Source organism: Falco peregrinus, chromosome 3 (genome assembly GCF_023634155.1).
Source record: "Falco peregrinus isolate bFalPer1 chromosome 3, bFalPer1.pri, whole genome shotgun sequence".
Lineage (NCBI taxonomy): Eukaryota > Metazoa > Chordata > Aves > Falconiformes > Falconidae > Falco > Falco peregrinus.
This window is the reverse complement of record NC_073723.1, coordinates 36,916,268-36,940,963: the sequence shown is the minus strand read 5'-3', so window position 1 is coordinate 36,940,963 and position 24,696 is coordinate 36,916,268. Positions and strand designations below refer to the sequence as shown.

Here is a 24,696-nt window from a genome sequence, read left to right as displayed (position 1 = left end):
CAGTTTTGCATGTTCCTTAAGGGTGGTAACCATTCATTAACCAATAGCATAGGCTAAGTGATACCACATGGATGCTGGACAAATTCACATTTTTCTGTCCAGTTTAATTAAAAATCAAGGCCCCCCTAAACAAAAATGTCTAATGTGACGCTAAACATTTTGGGCCAGCAAAATATCTTACAAACCTTAAAGACAAAGCACAACAAAATTTCCATTTCTTTGCCCTCTCATGACTAAATTGGAAGCTATATTAATGCTTTCTTTAGTTAATAGATTTGCAGATTTACATGAAGTACTTTAGAAACTCCTAGCATGCATGACCCAAGCACCTTTTCAAGATTTTTAAAACACTTACAGTTGTAAACCCAACACCGTTTTAATACACACAGTTCAATCTTCCTTTCAAATAGGTGACATCTGACAGAATTTCGTTAGTTTTCTGTAAGGCATCAAAACTTTGAGTTCACTCAACTACTATGACTATTTATGTAGAATATATAAAAAAGATTAGTACCTTTTTTACTTTAATCTTCAACAGAAGTACAGTAAGTTTTCTGGTGTCTTGCTACAGCATTCTCATTCATTTTCATGCAGACAATTTCTGGGACAAACCAAACTCAGAACAAAAGTTGAGCGCAGGAAATCACTGAGTTAAGAAATGTCTCTTTCTATTAGTATTTTTATCCTTCTACTAGGTAAGACATTGAATGTGGGTGGGTTTTTTTCCTACAATGGAAAAAAGACGACAGGTGTTTTGTCCATAGTTTTATTTCACCAGGAAGGTTTATACAGTTCTGCATAAAGGTCATTGTATGCACAGCCTGAAGTACAAAGCTCCCTTTGAAAACTCCAGCACAAAGACACTGCATATTGACAACATTAAACAATGTTGTGGGTGGTATAGGGTGGGGGAAAAAAAATTAAAACAAAACAACATTCTTCCTATTAGAAAAGCAGAATAAAACAAGGCACTTTCAGTAAATAAGTGAAGAACAGAAACAAGCTGTATCAAAAGATTCCACAGAACTGACCCAGAGCACTGTAACAAAATTCTGCAGTAATGAACAAGTGAATACAAAAAGGCACTGCATAATCCTCTCCCTGCAACTCTCCCCTTTCTCAACCAATTAGCCAACTGAACTTGGCACAATGGAATCTTAATTATAAAGTGCATCTCCTGTCTTAATACATTTTGAAAAATAGGCTATATAACATATGGAGCAACATCCCCACGTGTACAATATATTGAAACAAAAATACATTGCAACTAGATTCAATCTAGTTATGAACTGTGCAGAAAAAAATATGGCTTCTTTACAAGTCTTTCAATAACCTCCATATAATCTGGAACATTTTTAAACAAACATGAATGCATTAGCAAGATGGTAAGAGGTAGTGTTCCAAGTAAAAGGCAAACTCACCAATTTTATTGTTACATGGGTATATAGCAAAGGTATCCCAGTTTTTCAAAGCAGCATTACTGAACAAGATGTATTACAGCGTGCTATCTTGGGATGAAAATACACAGTGTTTTGGGGGTCTCATATTAGTTCCTTCAGCAAAAGTGACCTTTTTTTTTTTTAAAAAAAAATGTCCATCTACAATTCCATTTTCATAAATACTCTTCTCTTGGTACTCTAAGTTTTCCTATTGCATTGCATTAAAATTTCCAGAGAAATATTCTTCAACTTCAGAATTTAAAACCAAGTCATTCTACACTCTTATTAAATGTAAGATGAATCCGTTTTTACTTCAACAAGCATTAATTTATGGCTATAAGAATATGAAAACACAAATAAACAGATGAACACATCCAATGTGTCACATCAGTGGCAACTATGACATGCTAGATGCGTTTGGCGATTTCATGTGAAGCTTTCATCGGTCTGCTACGAAAGTCAGCCAAATTGTGTTTGTACACTACCTAAACTTCAGCTGATTTTAGCCCTTATTAGACTTTAATATATTAAATATACAAAGGCTAGATAAAAACTGAAATCAAAGCAGCACGGGGTATATTTATTACGTTAATAATTTGTAAGGATTTATGTAAACATTCAATATGTGCATTCTTGCTCTTTGCTGTAAATTCTTCACAGCTACTCTATGCCCCTACCCACAGAGTATGTCCCACACCTGAACCTTTCCCAGGTAACAACAGCTGCTATTGATCTATTATTCTTCATCAGCAGTATACGCTACTTCAGCGACTTCGATTTCTGGTACAGAATTTTCAGCCAAAGAGCCACTCCAGCATGTCTCATGATTCTCTTTATCTGAGCTGCAACAAGAGATCAATAAACTTTGTCAAATGAAAACTAATATGATCCTCCATAGTAATTTTATGACGGCGATCCACAAAACATTTATAAAGCTTGTTTAACTTATTGCTTATTCCGGATCTAAAAAGTATCTATCCTGAGGGCCTTTATGCAGCAGAGGTGTGATAAAATGCTGAATTCCTCAGCTGTGCAGAATCTATGCAAGACCGAATATTGAAAAACAAACTTTAACAAAAACTAAAAAGATAAGTAAAAGAATAGTATTTACCAGCTGTCCTCACCCAGGGTACCCTGGTCTGCTTCAACTGCAGAAGACTCCACCTCGCCACTGCACTCACTTTCTTCTCCTGACATTTGACGAGTCATTTTTCCTAAAGACAAATCCCTACAACAGATAAGAACAGAGTACCACCAATCCATACAGCAAATGTTTATCATTGAAGAGCTGTCTAATTTTAAACTTTGCAGTTTCTGGGAACCTATCAATCTCACTCCTACATGCCCCATTTCTTTTATTACTACAGAGATGCAGGGCTTGCACTGGATAGCTATTTAAACAGTTTATTTACTCCAGCTGCTTATTCCCCAACTAAATTAAATCCTCTCCTTGTACCACAATTTGGTAGCTTTACAAAGTTCAAGTCCCAGAGGAGCAATTATGACTTTAGGTAAGAAATTACAAGCAGATGATCCAAGCCATGCACATCTTGCCTAAATGGCAGAAGGATTACAACCAAACATACTCAGAAAGACGACAGGCAGGATGATAAAAAGATTTCTTCAACAGTTTCCCAAGTTTGTCATTGTAAATTTAGAGTCAGCTATTAAGTTTCAGAACAATACATTTTCCCATTAATGATACAGAGACAGGTAGTAATTTCTTCTTAACAGCAACGCAAATTGGCAGTCTAACTAGCTTGGCTATAAATGAGAATATTGTCATGTAAAATTACCAAAAAAACTTGTTTCCAAAGTATTGCTCTGTGTGGAAAACATACATCAAATTAGTTTAATTTAAATCAATCAAGCTGCCACCTGAAGTTCACAAACTGGATATGGTATTCAAATAAGCATTTTCAATAAGCCACAAGAAGTCCATTTAAATCCTTTTCCAAATATAGTTCACTTAAACCTTATGTCCAAAGATGTGATTTGTCAGTCTGCCTGGATATACTAGACTCAACAATCCAAGCAGTATTAGAATAACTTCTGAAGAGACCATGGGAATTCACTCCTTTGCTAAGAAAACCCCACAATGACTGACTCAGCAGGTTTAGCAGGACACCGAACAGCCCAACATCAGCTGCTCCGGGCCTGCTACAAAGTTTAGCAGACAGGCACCATAAAGTTTATTGTGAAACTTCACCATTTTTCCCTTTGATTTAAATGGACAATGTCCAGTGCTATTTAAATGCTATCTGCGGCAGCATTCCAGGCAATTCAGAACAAAATTAAAGACATTAATACAGACATATAATTGCTTGATCACTGTGCTCATCAAAACTTTGAGTACAGAGTTGTATAACTCAGAGCTATTTTTCCACTGCTCTCATCTCTAGCAGGGCATTTAATATAGCCAACATTTCAAAAGCAGAATAGAAATTTTGCTTTATCCTCAGAAGACTTAAAGGATTAGGAAACATAATCCCAGTTACTTCAGAGGGAAAAGATGGGACAAGAAGTTTCTCAGTCATCAGTACTAAACAACAGCTTTTTAGCTAGCACATAAGAAAGAGCCTACTGAAAATATTGCTCTGTGTGTAATTACGTAGGGAAGATTGTTTTCTAAGAACACATTTAAAGCTGGTGCTTGCAACTATATAGAGAAAACGTTTTCCTGAAAAGAAACTCCTAAACCTCACAAAATTTCTACATACCTAATTCTTCTTTCAACAGCATCTATATGAAGTTGCTTTTCACTTAACAATTTCTTCAGCGATTCAACTTCCCTTTGTTTTTCAAGCAGTTCTTTTTGTAGGCGGTAATTTGTTTCCTCCAGAGTTTCACAGAAAGCCTAAAAGGCAGATTTAAGAACAGCTTCCATTTAACTTCAGTGAACTGCCTTTATTGATTTTTCTTTTAGAAACATCATCCTGTAACAGAATTATAGCTGCTTTCCTTTGTATTGATTACTATAAAGAGCTATGTAAACTTTTCTTTTTAAAGTTCTGTCCTTAATGAAACAATGCCACTTTGCTCTGAACAATGAATTTATTACGTTAAATTGCCATGCAAATACTTTATCACATCACTGATATCACAACAAGACAGACTTTCGAAAGAGGTTTATTGCCTTTGATGAGCGGTCCCTAACTTTGAACCTTTTTGCCTATATGGAACATTAGCTGAACTCCCTGCTTCCTTTTTCCCCTCATATAAACTTTGTTGTCACATGATTCGGAAGTCAATTTCAAAGTCTCCAATTACTCCCAAGATGCTAGGAGTATTTGGATAAAGTCTGTATTCTTCCCTTACCCAGGATAAAGAAAAAGTTTTAGAATTCTGTACCCAACAGCTGTTAAAAATACAACAATCATGAGAGGAGACAAATACAAAAACATTTTGAAAAAGTTTAATGAAACACTAAGAACACTTAACTACTCACCCATGGTATGTTGTGTTACTCTGCTGAGCATGACATGTATATATAATACACCCTGATGAATCTGACAGCAAATAATCTCAAAACGTAAAAGTGAAGAGCCAATGTATAATGCAACATCCACCAAATGCAGGAAGTGATAGAAGCTTTGGCACAGAGCCTGCTTTTCTATTACTGGAAAAGAGCAAGTCTACCAACAGTAATGTGCAATTCCGATTTAATAATTCACATATTCTCACTAAATAAGAAACCCACACATAGGGACCCTTGTTTAAAGTCTCTCTTGCACTGAGTTTTAATTTCTTTTACCGATTCAGATAGCAAATTTATCTTAGCTGACAGCCAACGAAGACCAATCATAAGTTAAGCCACACTTATTCACATCTACCAGAGCTGAGAACACATGGCATGGAATTCATCCTCTTTGGTGATTCTGGTTAAGCAGTCATCCTGTTTCATCCAAGTCAGTTAAGTGAATTCTAGTGTATTTTGTAAAACTGTTCAGGGTTGCTGGTGCCCTAACTGAAAACTGCCCATCATTTTCTTAAGAACATAATTAGGTTATATTACTCCTATCTTTAGATTTATGCACATGCACATTTTCCTCTTCAGAGATTAACTAAAATTATTCCACAGGTGGTGCAAACTGTTTCATTGTTCTACATGAAAAATGAACAAAGCCTTTTGGAAAAAGTCATTTCTTAATGCAATCTGTGTATCAGCTGCCCAAGGAAAGGAAGTCACTGTTCACAGCCAAGAAAACATAAACATTTCTGAACGATGCAGTAACAGCAGAAAGGTGAACTGGAGTTGAGAAAGACCTATCAGGGAATTGTGTGTAATGAGGTATCTTGCTCCTTGAAGAGCTGGACACCTGGAGTGTGGTACAATTCTAATACTCAGGCGGGACCAATTTTTCCTCTAACTTCTGGAAAGGCAACAAAACTAGGCCAGCTGGAAGACAGCTTTGATTCCTTCTTCAGTGGATCATGAAACACATATGTCTGGGAAAGGACCTGTGGAAATAATTACCAAGGATGTGACAAAAATAAAACCCAACCAGATTGCTTTAGTGAATATTTTGCCTACATTTCTGTGATTAGATTTCTATATGGCTGAATTGATTTCTAATGAGGGAGGTACCTGTACCCCTCCCCAAAAAGATAAATATGTTTCGGCAAGTCTTTCTTGAACTGGAATAATAGATGTAGAACAACAGAAGATATCCATATTTTCCATTATTAGGAAAATGGTAACAAGATTATTTTTTTTTGCAATGCTTTGTATGACAACAGTAAAGCAAAACAGAAGTGATTTTTGAGATCCCTTCAAAAATGATCTCCAGGAATAAGTGTGAACCATAGTGCTTGTCCTACAGTTAGGCATTGTTTTGGAAAAAAAAGAGTGTGAGGGATGGATATACATGCTGTCTGATACGCAGGAGTTCAGGATCCTAACAGGCAGGAGCAGGGCAAAAACCAGGAACCACCATCACTGATTTCAGGTGAGCAGACTTCAACCTCTTCAGAAACCTGATTAGAAGAAAGAATCCATAGGAAACCACCTTGGAGACAAGAGCAGTCCAGGAGAGCTAGCTGATAATCAAGGATCATCACCTTCAAGCTCAGTAACAGGTCAGCTCAACAAGTAGGAAGTCAAACAAAGGTTGCAGGAGGCCTGTATGGATAGGCAAGGGACTCCTAACCCAACTCAGACATAAAAAGCAAGTGTACTAGTGGTGGGAGCAAGGAGAGGTGACCAAGTATAGCTCTGCTGTCTGATCTTACAGGAACAGTGCTAAGAAAGTGAAGGCCAATGGAACTGAGTCTGCCAAGGCATGTGAAAGGAAACAAGAAAAGATTCTACAAAGATTCTACGTATCAATAAAAGGAAAACTAGGGAAACCATGGACCTGCTGCCAAATCGACAGCATGTGACAAATCACACTGAAAACATTAAGGTACTCGATCCCATCTTTGCCTTGTCTTGACTGGTAAGCCCAGCCTTCAGGAATACCAGACCTCTGCAACCAGAGGGAAAGACAAGAAAGGGCAAGATAAATTTACCCTCAGTGGAAAACAACCAGGTCAGGGAATATTTAAACAAATTGGACATACGTAAGTCCATGAGGCCTGACACATCGCACCTCTGAGTGCTGAGGGAGCTGGCTGATCTCCAGTTCGCTGTCCACCAGCACCCCAGGTTTCACAATTCAAACATCATAATTGAAGTTTGTAATCAATTATTATTGAGCATCTTTCATGTGGTAAGAGGAGGAGAGAGCTGGGACTCCTCAGTCTGGAGAAGAGAAGGCTCAGGGGGGATCTCATCAATGGGTATAAACACCTGATGGGAGGGAAAGAAGAGGGAGCCAGACTCTTCTTAGTGATGCTCATTGACAGGACAAGAGACAACAGGGTACAAATTAAAAAACAGGAAATTCAATCTGAACACACAAGGTAACTTTTTTTTTTCCGTGATAGTGATCAAAGACTGGAGCGTGTTGCACAGAGAGGTTGTGAAGTCTCCTCTGTAGAATATTCAGCACCTGACTGGACATGGTCCTGGGCAACATGCAGTAGCTGACTTTGCTCGAGCAGGAGAGTTGGACTAGATTATCTCAAGAGGTCCCTTCCAACTTCAACCACTCTGTAATACGGTGGAGTATCCCTTGGAGACCAGAATCTTACGACAGCTTTCTCAAACAACTTTACAAAAATGGTTAATAGATCAAACTACAACAGCACAGCTATTTTAATAGTTTGCCTGAATTCCTATGGCAGAAGAATAACCCTGAGACTCCACTGCAGTACACATGATCAAAACCTCAATGAAGGCAGCACTTAAACTTCTTTATTAATTATCTGACCAAGTAATTCCTGTAGTTCTTGGTAATTTTCATCAACTTAAATAGCTATAATGAAAAGTGATTGTATAGAAATCAAATATGAGTTTATGACACAAGAAACATATCAAATCCTTCAGATGTACATAGTAATATAGCAAGAGCCAAGGTACTCTCACTTACACACAAAACTGGTAACTGAATTTATTTGAAGGAACATCACTTAACGTTCGTGATTTCTACAGTATTAACAATATATGTGCAATTCCAAAATACAGTTATTCTAAAGCAAGAAAACTAAGACCACCTGTTCTAGTCACACTTGATACACCTCTGCATGCCAGTGAAACCTATTTCTAATAAAACAGGCTGCAGCATCCAGTATTGTTTGCTCAATGTACTCAAATGCATGTTGAAAGGCTCTTTTACACCACTACTCACAACAGTTATCTGCAAGAACACTATTCTGGTGGTCAGAATTATTCCTGTTGTTACATTTCATAGCAAGAAACATTTTACTGCAAGACCTGAAGTCTAAGGTGACAATGTGTTGAATGTAAATCTACAAAAAGTTCTCCTTATATTCAACAGTTGACTTAAAGACAAGTTTCATCCACTGGTCATAAAAGGCAAAAAGGAAGAGATTATACCTTGGGATGAAGTACACTGGTCAGATTATCAGTGTGTGCCAATAATCAGACTGTATCAGTTTTAGAAATACATCCATTTGCAAGTTTTTGTGAAAGAACAGAAATAAAAGTCTTTCATTCCACACTGTTCAGCAGATTTTATAATATTCTAACTACTGCCTTCTGCTTTTGTCATATTATGTAGCACTTACCCTGCTCTCTTCTAGACTGTCAAAAGGACCCGGAGGATCATCCAGACAAAGAAATTCTCTCACTGCAAGGCTTTAGCAAATAAAAGAGAGCTAATTACTTGAAGTACAAAAAAGTAACAATGCAAATATGATTGTACATGCACAGTATTTCTTTAACGGACACAAACATCTACCCTCCAATTTACTCTCAAGTATTCAAAATAACATTTACAATATTGTCTCAGTTGTATGGCTTAACAAGAGACAGTATTTAACATATGATTTCAGAAGCTGTGCAAGTACAGAGAGTTAAGCCAATTCAGAACATGATTTTTTTCAAATCTTCATAGAATTCGTCACTACATGACAACTGACAAGCAAGTTTATCACTTTGGTATTGAAGAAGTTTGAAAAATTCTCCTAGTGAAAAATAAATATTAAAAGATGGATGAAAAAGTATGTTGCTAAAATCCATATGCAGGTCCCTTCAGGAAATAATAGTGGAGCTAAGCATGGGTACTGAAACATGCTTATGTGTCTCCATGTTGCTAAGATCATAATTCATTGATATATACACAATTTCTAACTTTTATACATACAGTAGATATTTTTATATATGGAGGAATAAGTTAGAATAAGAAGTGACAAGGTTAACAGGGCATGGATATACTACATCGCTATCTCTAAACACATTTAAAAATTGTGTAAAACTGTCATCTCCCTTGTGCATTGTTTTGCACAGTCCAGAAGAAAGAAGTACGTGTAATCCTGTGCTTTACTATAGAGTATTTTGAGCATCTTGCTCATTCTATCTTCCAAGTTTAGATTACTTTTCACAGAACTCTTCAACATCTCCAAACATGTCACTTCAGCCACCTTTCTAATACTTTCCTGCTCTGTTGTAGTCATTCTTCTGTAAATAACCTCCAGTCAGAATACTGTATTCGCAACCAATTAGAAAGTAGTAACTTACTAGCCATTCTGTGCTTGCACTTCGTACTATAAATCTTTAAATCATCTCCTACTGCAATCAATGCACAAAACCAGAAGATGTAAATCCAGACTAATTCCTTCCCTCTTCTAAGTCCCATGGGAAGGTAAGAGTAAAAGGAAGGAATTTTCTGTCTTCTGCTCATTTTCTGTGTTTGAGGCAGATGCAAAGTACAAACACAAGAAAGGAAACTTTTACCCAACTACAAACCTAATCAAACAGTTTCAGGTTTGGCAAGCAAAACCAGAAGAGAAATTTCTTGTGCAAACACTAACCATTGATTATACCATCACTTTTAGTTTTAGAAAAGCTCTGGACAATATTTATCTAAAATATATTAAACCTTTACTTTGTTGCCCTCTCCACCGTCTCACATTAGTCAATCTGTGAAAGCCATAGCCTAAACCTGTACTACTAAAACCAATTCCTCCATGTACTTTTAGAAAAAATAAAAAAATTCTGCTACAGAAACCAAGATCACCGCACAAAATTGGCACAAAAAATGATAGATGGTAACAAGTCATTAGTTCAATGATTAGAAAACATAACCTCAAACCAAGGGACATGGTATTCAGGCATATAAAATACATTTCAAGGAGAGCAGCAGGGTTGGTTTTTTCCTTTCCAAATAGTTTAATGTCCGAAACGACCTTTTTCCAACATGATGCTCAAGTCCATTCCTTAATGGCTGAATTGTTCTTTTCATAAAGATGCTGAAGGAACTCACGTATGCCTAATGCAGAAGAATTCATTATGTGGAAAAAATTTTGCTTATCATTTTCTTCAATATCTTCACCCTAATTCACACAGCTCAGTTCAAACATTTTAAAAGTATTTAACTTCTAAGTTTTGCTAGTAATTTTATTGTGTTATGAAAGAGTAACATTGAAATGTCATAACATGCAGTAATGCTTGTGAGAAAAAAACAAAATATCCAGAAAAATAACTCTGCAAAAATATCAAATCTACATATATCATCAACTTACATCAGATCAAACACATTTTCTTTGGTTTCCTACAGCTGCTGACAGAAAACTGTCTTTTTCTACAGTTTTCAAAACTTCTGAAATTGGAAGTTGTAGATTCACTATTTTCCATAAAGAGATCAAAAACTTAAAAGCCACAGGTCACCGAAAACATTGTTTCATTATTTAAAATACACACCTGATGGCACAAACATTCATTTGCAGCCTAGCTGTACTGTCTGCTCTGACCCTGCTCTCCCCTCCTGGGGTTGCACCTCTTCCTTTCATTTACAAACAGGAGAAAATTCTGCTTTAAAAGTTTCACAGAATTCTTGTACATCACATGACAGATTGCTGTACGTGGCTTCTTTCTTTACTCCTGTGCTACCTGGCATCCTCCTTAAGGGAGGCAGCGATGCCAGCTCACACCAGCACTACAAAGGGCAGCAAGGGCCAGTGTGGCACAGGGGATCCCTGACAAGACTCAACAGCTGACCGAGTTCCTCCCTTTCAAGCTTCTTACACAGGGTGGAGGCAGAGGAGAGCTGTGTCATCTAGATAAAGCCAAATTACACTTCTGTTTAGCAGGTAAAACTTCTTTCTCCCGCTCTGTGAATTGTATGAAATTTTCTTGAACACATTAAACTCTGTGGGTGGATTTCAATCTGATCTTTCACTGAATCTTTAATAGAAGGCAAAATATAAGAAATCCATAGAACACAAACTCTAAATTTAGTCACCTGCATACCATCCTACATTTTATCTTCAAACTACTTTGTGAATCCAGTTTTATTAAAAAGTAGGTGTACCAAATGAGGTCTCCTATCCCTGAAGGGCAAATTTCCTACTGTCAGTATGTCTCAATGATAATATAGTGCATAAAGAGAAATAAAAGAGACTTCAAAGGCTCATCTGGTTTTGGTGCTACCCAAGCAATTTGACTTAATTGCAAAACTGTAGAAGTAAATTGTGCACTTTTAAGGAGGAAGCAGAGTCAGATGCTCACCACCGCTCATATAAGGTGCAAATATTATTTTTCATTAATGGTAACTTATTCTTTGATAAGTAGGTAAAAAAAATACTAATAAAGAAATCAGACAGATCAAGTTTCCCTAGTTCTAATCTCTTCCCAAGGTATCCAGACCTTCCATAGATCCAAACAGTAGAACATAAGCTGTAACAATAGGTTATAAAGTCTATTAAAAATCTTAATCTTCATGTAGAGTCTTACACAGCCAAGGTCAGTTTTCCTCAAAACCACGTTTCAATTAACTATCTGTTCATTAACCAAAATACAAACTGATTCCACAAACATTTAAATGCCTTTTTCCGTTTCATAAGTGATACAGTCTAAAAGTTATGTTTTGGAACTTTTTGCCTTAAATTATGACAAACACCATTTTGTCCAATATGGACCACCATCAAGATACAAACAAGCTAGCTGAGACACCAAACTAGCTGCAACAACATGAAGCATAAAGCCTTTGTGTGCTGTTATTCCATCTGAATATGAGAAAGAACTTCTTTACTTGGAGGGTGACAGCACTGGCACAGGCTGCCCAGAGAGGCTGTGGAGTCTCCTCTGGAGACATTCAAAACCCGCCAGGATGCTCTAGGTGCAACCTGCTCAGGTGAACCTGCTTTAGCAGCCAGGGGGTTGGACTGGGTGATCTCCAGAGGTCCCTTCCAACCAGACCATTCTGTGATTTTATTCTATTCAAGCAGACCAGTCACTTATGTTATGCTGCTGCAGACAGACATTGAGAGGATAATTCCTTTTTTTTGGCACACCTATTATTATGTAATTTAACAAACAGGAAGTTCTTAAACTTATCAGCCACATAGCTCACGCATATAATCATGTTTAATTGCCACTGACAGAAACTCCCAGGTTGATCCCAATTTCTTTTTCTATTTAAGCTTTCTGTCTCTGATATCTCACAGCAAAGCTTCGCAACTCAGTGTGACATACTGAGAGATGACTATGAATCATCCAAGACATTAACATTCCTTACCTTCCCTATACCCTTGATGATTTCATATGCCTTGTTTAGCCAGCCCTTTCCTAAGACAGCATTCTTGCAGGGATGTTTGTCTGTAGTTCCATCTGTTCTTGCTTTTTTCCCCTGTACCTCTAGCAGACCCTCTTTTGAAACTAAATGCTATGTTTTAGCACTGGACTATGTGGAAATGCAATTCAGATTCCCACAGCAAAAACTTCCCCCCTCCCCCCAGTTCCTCTTCAGCAGTTTTTATGCAACTTTTTGACTATTGCTGAATACTGAACTGATTCAGAAAACTGTATCAATACCAATAGTTATTTTCCAGGTTGTAAAACACAATTGAGTTTATGATTCTGTATGTACATACTTGCTGTCAATTTGCACTTCATGACATGAAAATGAGTGTCACTTGGTGCCTCAGGATCCCTCTACAATACTTCATAATTTCATTGTTCATTCCCTTCTCCAGATAATTTCCAGATATTCTGAACAACAGTGCCTGTAAACTGTGATCCAGCATGCCATGTATAATACCCCGAGATTTTCATCAATCCTTTTCCCCTTGCCTTTCAACCATTTTAAACAAGCTCCTTCCTAACTACTCTTTAGATACATTTCCCTCTGCAAAAGACATTATTGCTTTTCCAAGTATTATTTTTATTTACCTGTTTATCACTTTGGTTCTTTTTTATTACAAGCAGTACCAAAAGTCAGACTGACTTACTGGTCTCTAGCTTTCAGATGCAACAGTCAAATGCCTTATAAAAGCGTGCCAAATGTAGTAATAGCCATTCTACTAAAAAGCAGCTACGAGCATTATATAGTCTCACACCACAGCTCAGCAATTTCACATTTTAGTTCCTCTAAAATTCGTAAGGGAATGCTGTTTTCTCTAGAGATTTCCTTACTCTTTGTTTTTAACGAAGTTTTAGATGAAGACAGTTCCTCAGAATCATTCCTCAAAGAATCTCTGATACAGCAACCTCAACTTTTTTTATTTCTGGTGTTGCAAATGCTCTGCCACTGCAACTTTCTTACTCAAATTCTCTTTTGGGCTATATTAAAACGATTTTAGATTTCATTTGCCAAAATTGTGTTGTGCTTATCTTCCAGTTTTGGAAGAACCTTAAACTTTGTATGAAAAAAGAAAATGTTCAACTAGACTTCTGCACTTGTTTTTTTTAGACTCTTAAACTGTTTTGATTTGTGGTTAACATTTACTTATGTAAAGCAGTCTGTAAAGGTACTTCTATTACTATCACGTTGTATAAATTAAAAACGTTCAGTTTAATACACATTTTAAGAACTAGTCGTATAATAGTGTAGGTACTTTGCATTATGAAAGCCTAACATTTAATCTCAATATAAATTAACAATGTAGCAATTCCACATTCAGCACACAGAAGTAATGTTTTAGGAGTAAACATGGGATTAGTCTAACATTTTAAATATTACAGCTTTCAGTTAGTAGTTAACCATATACAATTAAAAATACTGTACCCCCCACCCCCCCCCCATGTTTTTTTTTGCTTAGGTTCGGACAGGATTAATTTAATAAGATATTAAATAATTCACATAATGACCAAACGCACAAAACTGATGTTACTAAATTCCTTACTGAATTGCTCAAAGATATACTGTCTGAGTCTAGGCACCTATACGAGGAATTTAGACAAAAAAAAAAATCCAAATCCACAACCAAAGTTGAATCACATACCAGTTAGCAATATCTTTGTGAGCTACTAGGTTCTGGAGGAATGCCTGTAGTCCCAACTGTCGATCTTCCAAGAAGTCAGGATTGTAATTATCCTTGAACCAGCGCTTTGGGGGAAGAGCCAACCGAAAGCCTGGAAACATATCTTTTAGCTGAAATAGAAATCAAAGCCAAAGAAAACCAAGGGGAAAATGTCTTTATGAAATACTGAATTTGACACAGGCACTGACTGTACTCAGAATTACAGGATCTTTCTGTCTATTGTTAACTTCAAGCACAAGGTAAGTCTCAAACATAAATACAATCACACTATAGCATAAATTGTGGGCACATTTCTGTCATTTGCTGTGATACCTCACACAATCAAATAACCTCTCAAATTTACCACATAAAACAGGAAATGTAAAATCTTACTTTGTTATTTAACATCTCAGAGTCTGCTATTTAATGCCTTTCAATCAGTAAATCCAAGAAAATTTTATGTAAGTAAAATGTATCAGATAAGTAAGCATTTCAGTGGAGTTTCTTCTAAAGCACTCAGGGATAGCAAGTACTAAATAAACTTCAAAAAAAATATGCAAAAGCCCATTACAGACCTACAACTCTGCAACTCATCTTTTTTGGGGGGGCTAGCAGAATGAATTACAACACATGCATGAGATACTTCTAGTAAAGAGTAGCTCCCTTGTACACCCAGAATATTAAAATTTCAACATACATTTGAATGCGGCCCAAACCCTAGTACCAACATGCAAAATTGCTTTTTTAAGTCACTTAAATAGTAATAGGGTATACTCAACATCAGAAATACCTGCAGTTTTTCTTTGAATTCATAAATTAAATATGCAAGTGGATGGAAGCATAAAATTCTATAATGATGGATCTGTCCAAGGATGCCAATTAATTTATCTAATATGCATGAATATAAAAAAAATTAACACTTTCATAAACCCCAATTTTTAAATGTGTTTTATTGGAAGGGATGCTTGACACAAAGAAATCTTGGAAGAGGATTTACAACCAACAGGAAATTTACAAAATCTAATGTTCCTCCAACTGCCACAAGAATCATTTATTCTTTTCCTGAAGACAGGATTAAGTCAACTTCTGTCAGGGATATACTGCACACACCTAATAGTTGTATGAATTTTCCAGTGACAGGGATTCCAGAATCTGCCTTGAAAACAATTTAGCACTCAGTGTTTACCTAGCTACAAGGTAATTCTTCAGCGGGTATCTTGATTTAAGCCTTCTGACAATAACTTTACTTATTTAACTACTCCTTCTGGACTCATGAAAAATGATAACAGATAGCTCTTTCAACAGATTAAGTTTTTAAGAAGTTAAAACCACAAACTATTTCAGCTAGAATCTCTCTAAACAGTTTAAAGGGAGAACCATGTTAGTGGATCATCCTTTCTCATCTAAGTGCCATTTCACAGGACAAGAAAGGTGCTTTTTTAACATCACAAGTATTGTATATTCCAAAAGCCCATGATAACTATTAGTTTCTTATTTATAGAATGCTTTATTATTAAAGCCTTGCTCTATTTCTGCATTTAATTATTTAAGCATATGTTTTCCTCCTCCTAAATTTCATCTTGATATTAGACTCTTCTTGATAATTTTTAAGTTTATCTTTGGTCATGCAAAGTTCCTTCATCTCTTACCAAGCTATTATTAATACCATATATGTTAGCATCCTCTATGCTTCACAACCCCTCTTAAGTTAATAAAATACTGAATAAAACTGAGCCCAGAGAAGATAAAAAAATGCGTTCCTGTGTTAGATGTAGAGAGGACTGCAGACAACCATTGCTGGGAAAGCTCTTCAACCACACAGATTTCTGCTTAATGGTAATTTCACTTGTCTGGTAATGTAGACCATGTAATTTATTTCTAAGGAAAGAGTATGCCTACCCACAGATTACTCCTTTTGTGGATGAAGACAGTATGAGAAAGCTAGCTGCTGTCAGCAGAGTAATTTTCAACAGCACAGTCCTAGGGCACTCTTTCCTGAACACTCCTCAGACACAGCAGGAAAACTGTGGGTCAGAGAAGTTATGCTGGCTGTGACTGCCTGCTTAGATCCAGCATCTTTTTTAGATGTCTCTCCCCTACATCATCAAATGATACACTATGCATATCACATGAGGCACATGCTCAGGGAGAAATGGGTAACTTCTTGGTTCTTAAGACTGGCCTTTAAGATAATGAAATCATTATTTGTATAATATCAATACCAGCACAGTAATAAACTTTACAAAGTTCTTTTCCCACCATTTATGGGACCAAAGAGCATTCTTCACATACTTCTCCAATCCACTAGGCTTTCTTACAGAAAACCATGCATCTAGCCAAATGTCTTTACTTTAGCCTTTGCTCTTAACCCCTCAAGCTCTGTCATGTTCTAACATCCAATAAAATAAAATTTCTTGTTAACATTACAGCAAGACAGTATTTCAGTCTTTGCTGTAACATTCGCTATGTGCTTCTTACAGTTTGCTCTCAAGTAACTGAGTTATTTTACTGCCTCCTTCCCTTACTTCCATCTCTAATGAATTATATAAAACTTAACCTATCGCTTTTAGCATCCTGTGACAGTTCATCGTGCATCTCAGCACTTCTGCGTTAAGTCTTTCAAAGACTGTTCTGCTCTCCTTGTGCTTATCTCTTTTTTTTAAAAAAATTACTTTTGACTTAGATCATTATGTGGCTTCTTGTGTACCTATACTGGCATTATCTCATTCTTCCTTTACTTTGGATTACTTTGCCATCATCATCTATTTGTCTTCTTTCAGTAGGTGTGGAGTTTTCATAACCTTTTCATTGCCTGCAAAGTAGATGGCTTCGACAAAAAACATATTGTTCACACTTGAAATCTGTTCAAGTCTTAACCTGCTGCTGCACTTATTAGTTTCATTCGTTAAAGCTAAGTTAATGGTTTTGAGCTCTTTTACTCCCACTCATTTCTGTTTTATTAGCTGTTCCTTACTAAAGTATTTCAGAAACCAGCTGAAGAACAAAACACTTTCTAAGATACTCTGGTCATCTGTTTTGTGGCTTGTTTTTCTGTTTTTTGTCGGGTTTTTTTTTTTTGAGAGATCAGGGCAAATAAAGAGTGCTATTAAAAAGTTCACTAGCTGCTTCTGTTAGTTAACTGAGCTGCATTAATTCATCTAGTCCTGATTTTGTCTAAGCATGTCCCTATAGGGACACTGTTCTTATTTTCACATTTTCTTCATTTTTAGCCACTGCCAAAATCCAACTCTCAGTTTGGACTTGTGAGTAAGTATGTACCTGACATATACAAAACATACTGCTCTTTTGCCTTTACCTGGTCTTCCTGAAAAGCCATTCCCCTCTCTGTTAATACCTCGAACTTATACATGTAGTGATCAATTATTCAATTCAGTTGGCATTTAATGCCAAGTTTCAAGTACTGTTTCAGGGAATGAGTAATTGCCACCAACTTCAAGAAGGACGGTGGGGGAAAGGATTTATAAGATAGTATAATTCTCTTGTTCATAGTGGAATTCTAGGAGATACAGAAAATCCTGACAGTACACATGCATACAACTTCACGTCTGCATTTGCCATTAGAGAACAAGGAATTGCCAGTGTTGCACTGCATCTTTTTAACCACTGATGGCACATTTAACCATTTAATCTTCAGTTTGCAAGACATTATGCTTTTTATGATACAGAAATGCCAGTTCCAGGAACTGACACATACCATAATTCTAAAACTTCTAGAGAATTATAGAACAGCAACATATTAAAGGTTTAGATGTATACTGAAAGATGAAAAAGCTTCAGTAAGCAACACAAGGCAATAATAAAGTTCTTCCTTTGAAACAGAAATCCTAATACCCATGAATAGTGTGAGAAGCCAAACATTTTTGTCTAAGATTTGACTGCAAAGATTAAGGACTTCACTTGTAAAATCTAAACATCTATTCTAAAATGAATACCTGTGGCATTTTAATTTTTCAGACTACTGATAACCACGCTGAAAGTCAATGCATGTAAACCAATTCTTGACCTGTATCTGACATAGCTGACCAAAATACAAACTGTTACATGACTTGACTTCTGAAATTGGAGTTGAAACTCCCAGAACACAAACATTTCAAAAGAAGTCAGGCTTTCACCAATATCAAGGCATTCCTTAATTTAGGATAAACTGAATTAAAGGCAGAAATTTCTTCAGAAAGAAATCTCTAAAGTAATTCACATTCAACAATATGTATCAGTTTAGACTGCATTGATCTTTTAAAGATAGCCTAAAAGACATCCAAATAGGTCAAGCCAAGAACCCACAGAAATGTGTAAGTTCGTGTCCATAATCAAAACTAAATCAGAATTATGTTTTTATTGACTAGGCACGTTGATCCAAGGAGAAGAAAAGATATACAAAAAGCCCCTTACTATAGGTAAAAAAGGGAGTGTTAAAATGTTACAAGCCTGAACATGAATGAACATAATAGCAGAAAACGCGTTAAACTTGCAATGAAAGATTATTCTTAGGAGTTGACAGTAGGACAAAGAAAAGTGTACTTCTGCTTTTCTAGTTCAATGATTCTATAGATATAATGCTGAATGCGATAGCCAAACACTATTTACCAATTAAAAAAAACCCCACAACTTGTACAAATGGTTTTTTTTCTTTCAAGTGTTCTAAAAATACGAAGTTGCTGACTCAGAACTCCTATTTACCTATCATATCTGTCTTCAGCTTTAAAGAGCTGAAATATTTCACAATTACCTTTGAAAACACTGAAAACTACTGACTGACCAGCATACAAAGAACTACTTATGTTCATGAAACTTCAGTTTTATCATGAAAAAAGCAGAGATTATTGCACTGAAAAGGACTGAAAAATTATTGGATCATTCCTGCAAGAGAATACAGGCCCCTATTTCTACTTCCATGCAGGGGATACAACTATTAAACAGTTGTATTACCTTTATCACATAGTTTAGGAATAAAGTATGAAGCACACCAACAATTTCAGATGAAGAAATACCATCTTTACATTAGCTGTAGTTATTTCATGCATCTTAGGAAAAATGAGGAATTGTATGTTTTTCAATCATTAATACAGTATGCGTTCTATATGCAGTAAAAAATGGCAAGAAAAAAGGGTGACCAAAATGTGAGACAAAGAAAATGAAACATGAAAGAAGAGAGGCAAGTTAGCTGAGAATTTAACGATGTTTAATTCTCACCTTGTCGTTAAGCCTGGAGAAGTCAGTGTACCGTCTGAAAACCACCCAACTTTCCTCTGGACTTCTTTTTACCAGTATTTTGTACACCTGTGTGGAAAAACAGGAAAAAAGGTAAAGAACTTCACATTGTATTGGCTGAAGGCTGAAGTTATCCTTTATTTCTTAATGCTACAAAACCTGTGGATAAAATGAGACTCTTTAATTGGATTTAAAAAACCCCAACACCACGAACTTAATTTCAGTACAAACAGTATAAATTAATTTCAGAATTTAAGGAAGGAGTTTCTATAATTCTTAAGTATATTTAACTATTTTAGGTCTCTAAGAAAGGGCTTGTGCAACTGCATCCAGATTTCTTCCACAGAGAAACAAGCCTCAGCTATCAATGGAGTAAATCAAGTATGTTTTAGTGATCTACTTTAACCTTTGCTGAATTATAGTTTTACTCATTAATCCTTGAAGCTAATCTTACTTTTAAGATGACTGTAATAATCAGGTACTGAGTGCTATATTGTTTTAAAATGTCTCATCTGACTTGCTTCAAAAGGGAAAGTGAGCCAGGATAAAAATAACATCCTCCCCTGATTTCATTTGTCTCGAACATTAGGTTTTGTCTTTCCAGGCAAAATATGACCACTTCCCTAGATAACTGCACCAGAACGGTTATACTAGCACTGTAGAACTGAAGTAACAGACCCTTTGAATCAGGTTTAGCAAGACAACAGCACAGCAGTACCATCTTCCTATTTAAAAGCAAATGCATTAATAACAAAAAAAATCAATCACCTTTTACAGAGGACTGATACTCAAAATGCCTGAACACAATGAATCTAACAACACACAACTTCATCTAGAAAATACCAAGCAGTGTCTAGGAAAGAAGAGTTCTTATCTCACAACCTTACTTTCACATAAGGAAAGAGAGGCTCTGTAATTGTACTGTGTTAGCTTTCCTAGGCTAGGTGCTTGCCAGTTAAAAAAAAAAAAAAAAAAAAAAGAATACAAGGAAGAAAAAGGTATTTTTGGAATCATAAACAATCCCTTATACTCATTTAACCAAATTCTATTTAAAACATTTTCTAATCTGTTACACAGTAAACTTTTCCATTATTTCATGTTTTCACAGCAAGTTGTCTTAGCTGATGAATCTTTTTCTTGTTGTAGTCCCAGTAGGCATTAACCCCAGTGCTAGCCAGCTTCTGTACAAATGAAACCATTTTTAGCATTTCTGTATTCTATAATATATTGTTGCAGACGGTTACACAAACTACAGATAACTACAGTGCAAATTAAAAGCAATTTTAAAAAAGTACTTCTCCTATTTACATTTTAAACACAAAATTCCACCTTCAAGCAGCATTCACCTGTGAAAGTCATGGACTGTGACAGAGGCTGTATTTCAGCCATTAACAAAAAGCTATCAGCTTTTAAAATTCAAGCTGGAAGACATGCCTGTGAAGCCAGCATTATAATGCAATTCTTCTGTCTTACATTTTCTGTATAAATGTTTGTCCCAATGTTTTAGCTTTCTTGTCATACCAAAAGTAGAAACAGTTTATTTTACGAAAATTTCATAAAGCAGAACTACTATATAAAATTGTGAACACTCTTTGCGACTACACAGTAAAACACAGAAAAAAACAGCTTTGGAATATGTTTGTGGACTTGCTAATCACTATTTTATTCTTTTATTCTACTAAAATTTATGCAGAGGCATTGCTTACAAATGAACACATGAAAAAAAATCCAGTTAGTATGACCTTCACTTTGAATGGTTCCCAAGTAAATATTACACAACTTTAAAAAAAATCTTCACAAATTACAGTCAACTTAATTGTAATAAGGACCACAATCACCTTGTGATTACTGGCCCAAAACACCATGGTCAACCCGAAACAAACATTTTTGGTTTTCTTGCCAAAGTTAAAAAAAAAAAACCAAAAAACCACAAACTTTTTTCAAGATTTGTAATTAATAAACCAAGAAAAACTAGAGTATTACAAAACCAACAGTCAGTTACTTCACACAAGGTCTTGGGGAAAAAAACCCTACAAATTAATTCAGGATTGACTAGAATGACATTAATGTCTTGAATTGCCTTACTCCACAAATACAAAATATCCAATGAAAATACGCCAATATTTAGTAACAACCTCTGGCTGATTCAGCATCTCATTGTCATTTCTAGTTAGCTTAAAAAAATAATTAAAAAAAGAAGTACTAATTGAACATTCCAGGACTGCTAACTCATCTGAGACCAATTGCTTACAAAGACATTTTTTAGCCTAAGTTTTTTCTCCCATAAGCTTCACCAGCCATGCACTCAAACACGCACTAATATTTAGCTCTTGAAGTTAGTAAATCACCCAGCTTAAGTAACTCAGATTCATATTTTTGGGAACTAAGAGATGCTTACTGTAGAAAAATTCCAGCAGTTAAGTCTCACCTTTTACAGGTGATTTCAATTTAATTTCTGATTTTGCACTGCAGAAGCAACCAAAATTTCTAAGACTAATTACTCATTGGTTTTAATGCACAATAGCAAGCTTATTTTCAACATGCAACTGAAAAAAACCAGTAATTATGCGCTTTCAGAAACAAAAACAGCAACAGAAGTGAATTCCAAAAGAGAAAAAATGCATGCAAACATTTTAACCATGAAGAACGTGTCATTTGTATTGTAACCTGGCCTTCTACATAAAATGAGTCAAAGTTGTCACTGTTACTATAGTTGAAGAACATCTTACACGCACACTGGAATATGCCTTGGCACATTTTCAGACTAACCCTTGTCAATATAACAATACTAATTGCTTCTTTAGTTTTGAAGATATTATTTAAAAGGAATCTTTTTAAGCTACACATAAAAAAAAATCTGGCTCTTGTCTTCAATATCTTGCATGAAGATATTAGAAACTGAATATATCAATATCATGCATGAAGATATTAGAAACTGAAAAGCTTATGACAAGCCAAGCCATCATTCTCAAATAATTAAACCCCAGCATTATTTAATTCTTTACAAAAAGAACTTGATTTTATTAGTATTTCAACTGTCATAAGGGCATTAGATTCCACGCGTTTCCAATCTAGAAGAATATAGGAGAAAAAAAATTGCTTTTAATTTCAATTCTACTGCAATAAATATTCTCTCAGCAACATCCTATGGTTGAACCCCTCCCAGCACCCAACTCTCCTGCAAATACAAAGAAGCGCAAATAACAAATGATTTTGCACTACAACCTCCAGTCTGAGTGCTTCCTTTTTTTTTTTTAATCATAACATTATCTGCTATTACTCTTCTTTACTTATTTCTGATTAATGTTGCTCTCAAAGTAACATAATAATAAAGAACAACTTTCATCAGTCCCACAAGCATTGCTGAATTATCTCAAATAAATATTTCAACCACATCCACAAAAACAAACGCACAAATGCGTTAATATATTTATGGCATGCAAAAAACCCTGAATTGCCAGCTACAGTACATTTTAAGAAAAATCATTACAAATCAGTTAAGCTGGTGTTCTGTCATGAGATACTGTGTATGTGACATCTCATACTGATGTTTTCAGAGCAGATTTCCCCTTCTTGGAAACTAAGCGTAGCAATGCAAGAAGCTGAAACCTACATGTTTACATTTTAATGCAAGTGTTTTATGTTCCTAATCACTGTAAAAGGCAAATATCAGGGTGTCTTACCATTCACTTCAAATAAAAGACTACATTTTACTTAGTATGTTTAACTATCCAGAACTTCTGTAAGTTCGATTTCACAAGGAACTGTAACTTCACAAGGACTTCCTGACTTTTCTAGCAGAAACTGCTATCTGAAGTAGAATGAACTTCTATTCCATGTACACAATTACAGGAAAGACTGCTTCTAAGTCTCTGTTTTCCCACCTGTATAATGGGAATGATACTCTCCTCTCATGACACCAGTACTTTGAAGCCAAATTGGTATTTGTAAAGTACTCCAACATTCCTGCACTGCAGGACTAAATACTGAAAGAGAATGCAAAGTACTTTCAAGTGTTATCTTGTCATTACAGGATGAACCATACTATCCCCATAACTTACAGTGAATTTTGCCCTTTCCTCCATCACCTCATAACCTAGTATAGTAGGCGTGGACGGTCGATCTTCCCAGCTCCTGGAATCTGTATTCTGCTCCATTTCTTCTACAGGCTGAGTACAGTATTCTATCGATGTATCCATACGCGTAAATTTAGTCCTAACAAGTGGACTACTACACACAGATGACGTAGAACCAATCTGGTCAGGCACGCTCATCTTTTTAAAACTACCAACTGTAGAGTCCTCCAGCTGTCCTTTTGAGGAGCTGGAACTTGTTGAGATGCTCCCAAAAGAAGAACTTCTTTGGTTTCTGTTTGTAAAGCTGGATGATGAACTTCCAATAGGAATAGGAACAGGAACGTATGGTGTTGCCATCCTTCATGAAAAAAAGAAAAAAAACAGTTTCTGGTCCAGGAGTTCAAGGTTTATTCACTGTGTAAGCCATGTTTTCTCTTCTTTTCAAGAACAGTACCTGCAGCGAAGGACAGAAAATATTGTAATTTTTAAGTGAATACAACACTGGGATACTACTTTGAAAGCATCTGTATCAGCACTGAGATGGTACATAGCAGTACTGATGGTTAAGTATTTTCATACAGAATTTGGCTTCATATGAAATGCTACTTTTAAATTGTATTTCTGCACTTTGATGGACAGCTTTACAGAAGCTCTGTCTTTCACAACTATTAAAATTAAAATGACAAAGTTAAAGCAAGATTACAAAAGAGAAAAATCTTTTTATCCTTTCTGATTTAAGTGCTATTTTGTTTTATTGAAGTCAGCAATTTTTAGGCATATAAGAAGCTGGTGTAGTTTTAGTGACTGTTTAGCATGAACAATACAAAAGCTTTTCTCAGAATTGCTACTGTTAGATCTGGAACAGACTACATGAGCCAAACATGCATGCAACAATATACATGACACGATTTAAAAGACAGCATAGTAAACAATGAAGGTGAAAAACCTATTTGCATATATTACATATTCACTGAAGTACAATGGATCTGTTTTCAAAGCAAGATATTTTTTCCAAACAACTCTGTTGCACATAATGCTGCAGACATTTGTAGGTGTTAACTGGGCACATTTTCTCCAGCATGAATTGGAACAACTAAGTTTTACAAGCATGCACATCAAAAGCAGTGCTGTAACAGCCACTAGCTTTC

The 24,696-nt window shown here is 35.8% G+C and overlaps 1 protein-coding gene across 9 annotated transcripts in view; it reads right to left on the bottom strand.

The window, feature by feature from the left end:
* Nucleotides 1-752: 752 nt before the first annotated feature.
* Nucleotides 753-24,696, bottom strand: part of SNX16 (sorting nexin 16) — a 28,206-nt gene continuing 4,262 nt past the window's right edge. For 7 of the 9 annotated variants that reach the window (XM_055799457.1, XM_055799458.1, XM_027792008.2 and 4 more), the window contains 7 exons: nucleotides 23,534-24,002; nucleotides 19,455-19,541; nucleotides 14,226-14,374; nucleotides 8,571-8,640; nucleotides 4,160-4,296; nucleotides 2,551-2,667; nucleotides 753-2,281 (listed from right to left, as the gene is read on the bottom strand). In XM_055799457.1, the coding sequence (XP_055655432.1) occupies nucleotides 2,176-2,281; nucleotides 2,551-2,667; nucleotides 4,160-4,296; nucleotides 8,571-8,640; nucleotides 14,226-14,374; nucleotides 19,455-19,541; nucleotides 23,534-23,905 (1,038 nt within the window). In that variant the 5' untranslated portion in view covers nucleotides 23,906-24,002 and the 3' untranslated portion in view covers nucleotides 753-2,175. Of the gene's footprint in view, nucleotides 2,282-2,545; nucleotides 2,668-4,159; nucleotides 4,297-8,570; nucleotides 8,641-14,225; nucleotides 14,375-19,454; nucleotides 19,542-23,533; nucleotides 24,003-24,696 lie in introns of those variants that run through there. The other 2 variants (XR_008746438.1, XM_055799460.1) reach the window with 2 other exon arrangements.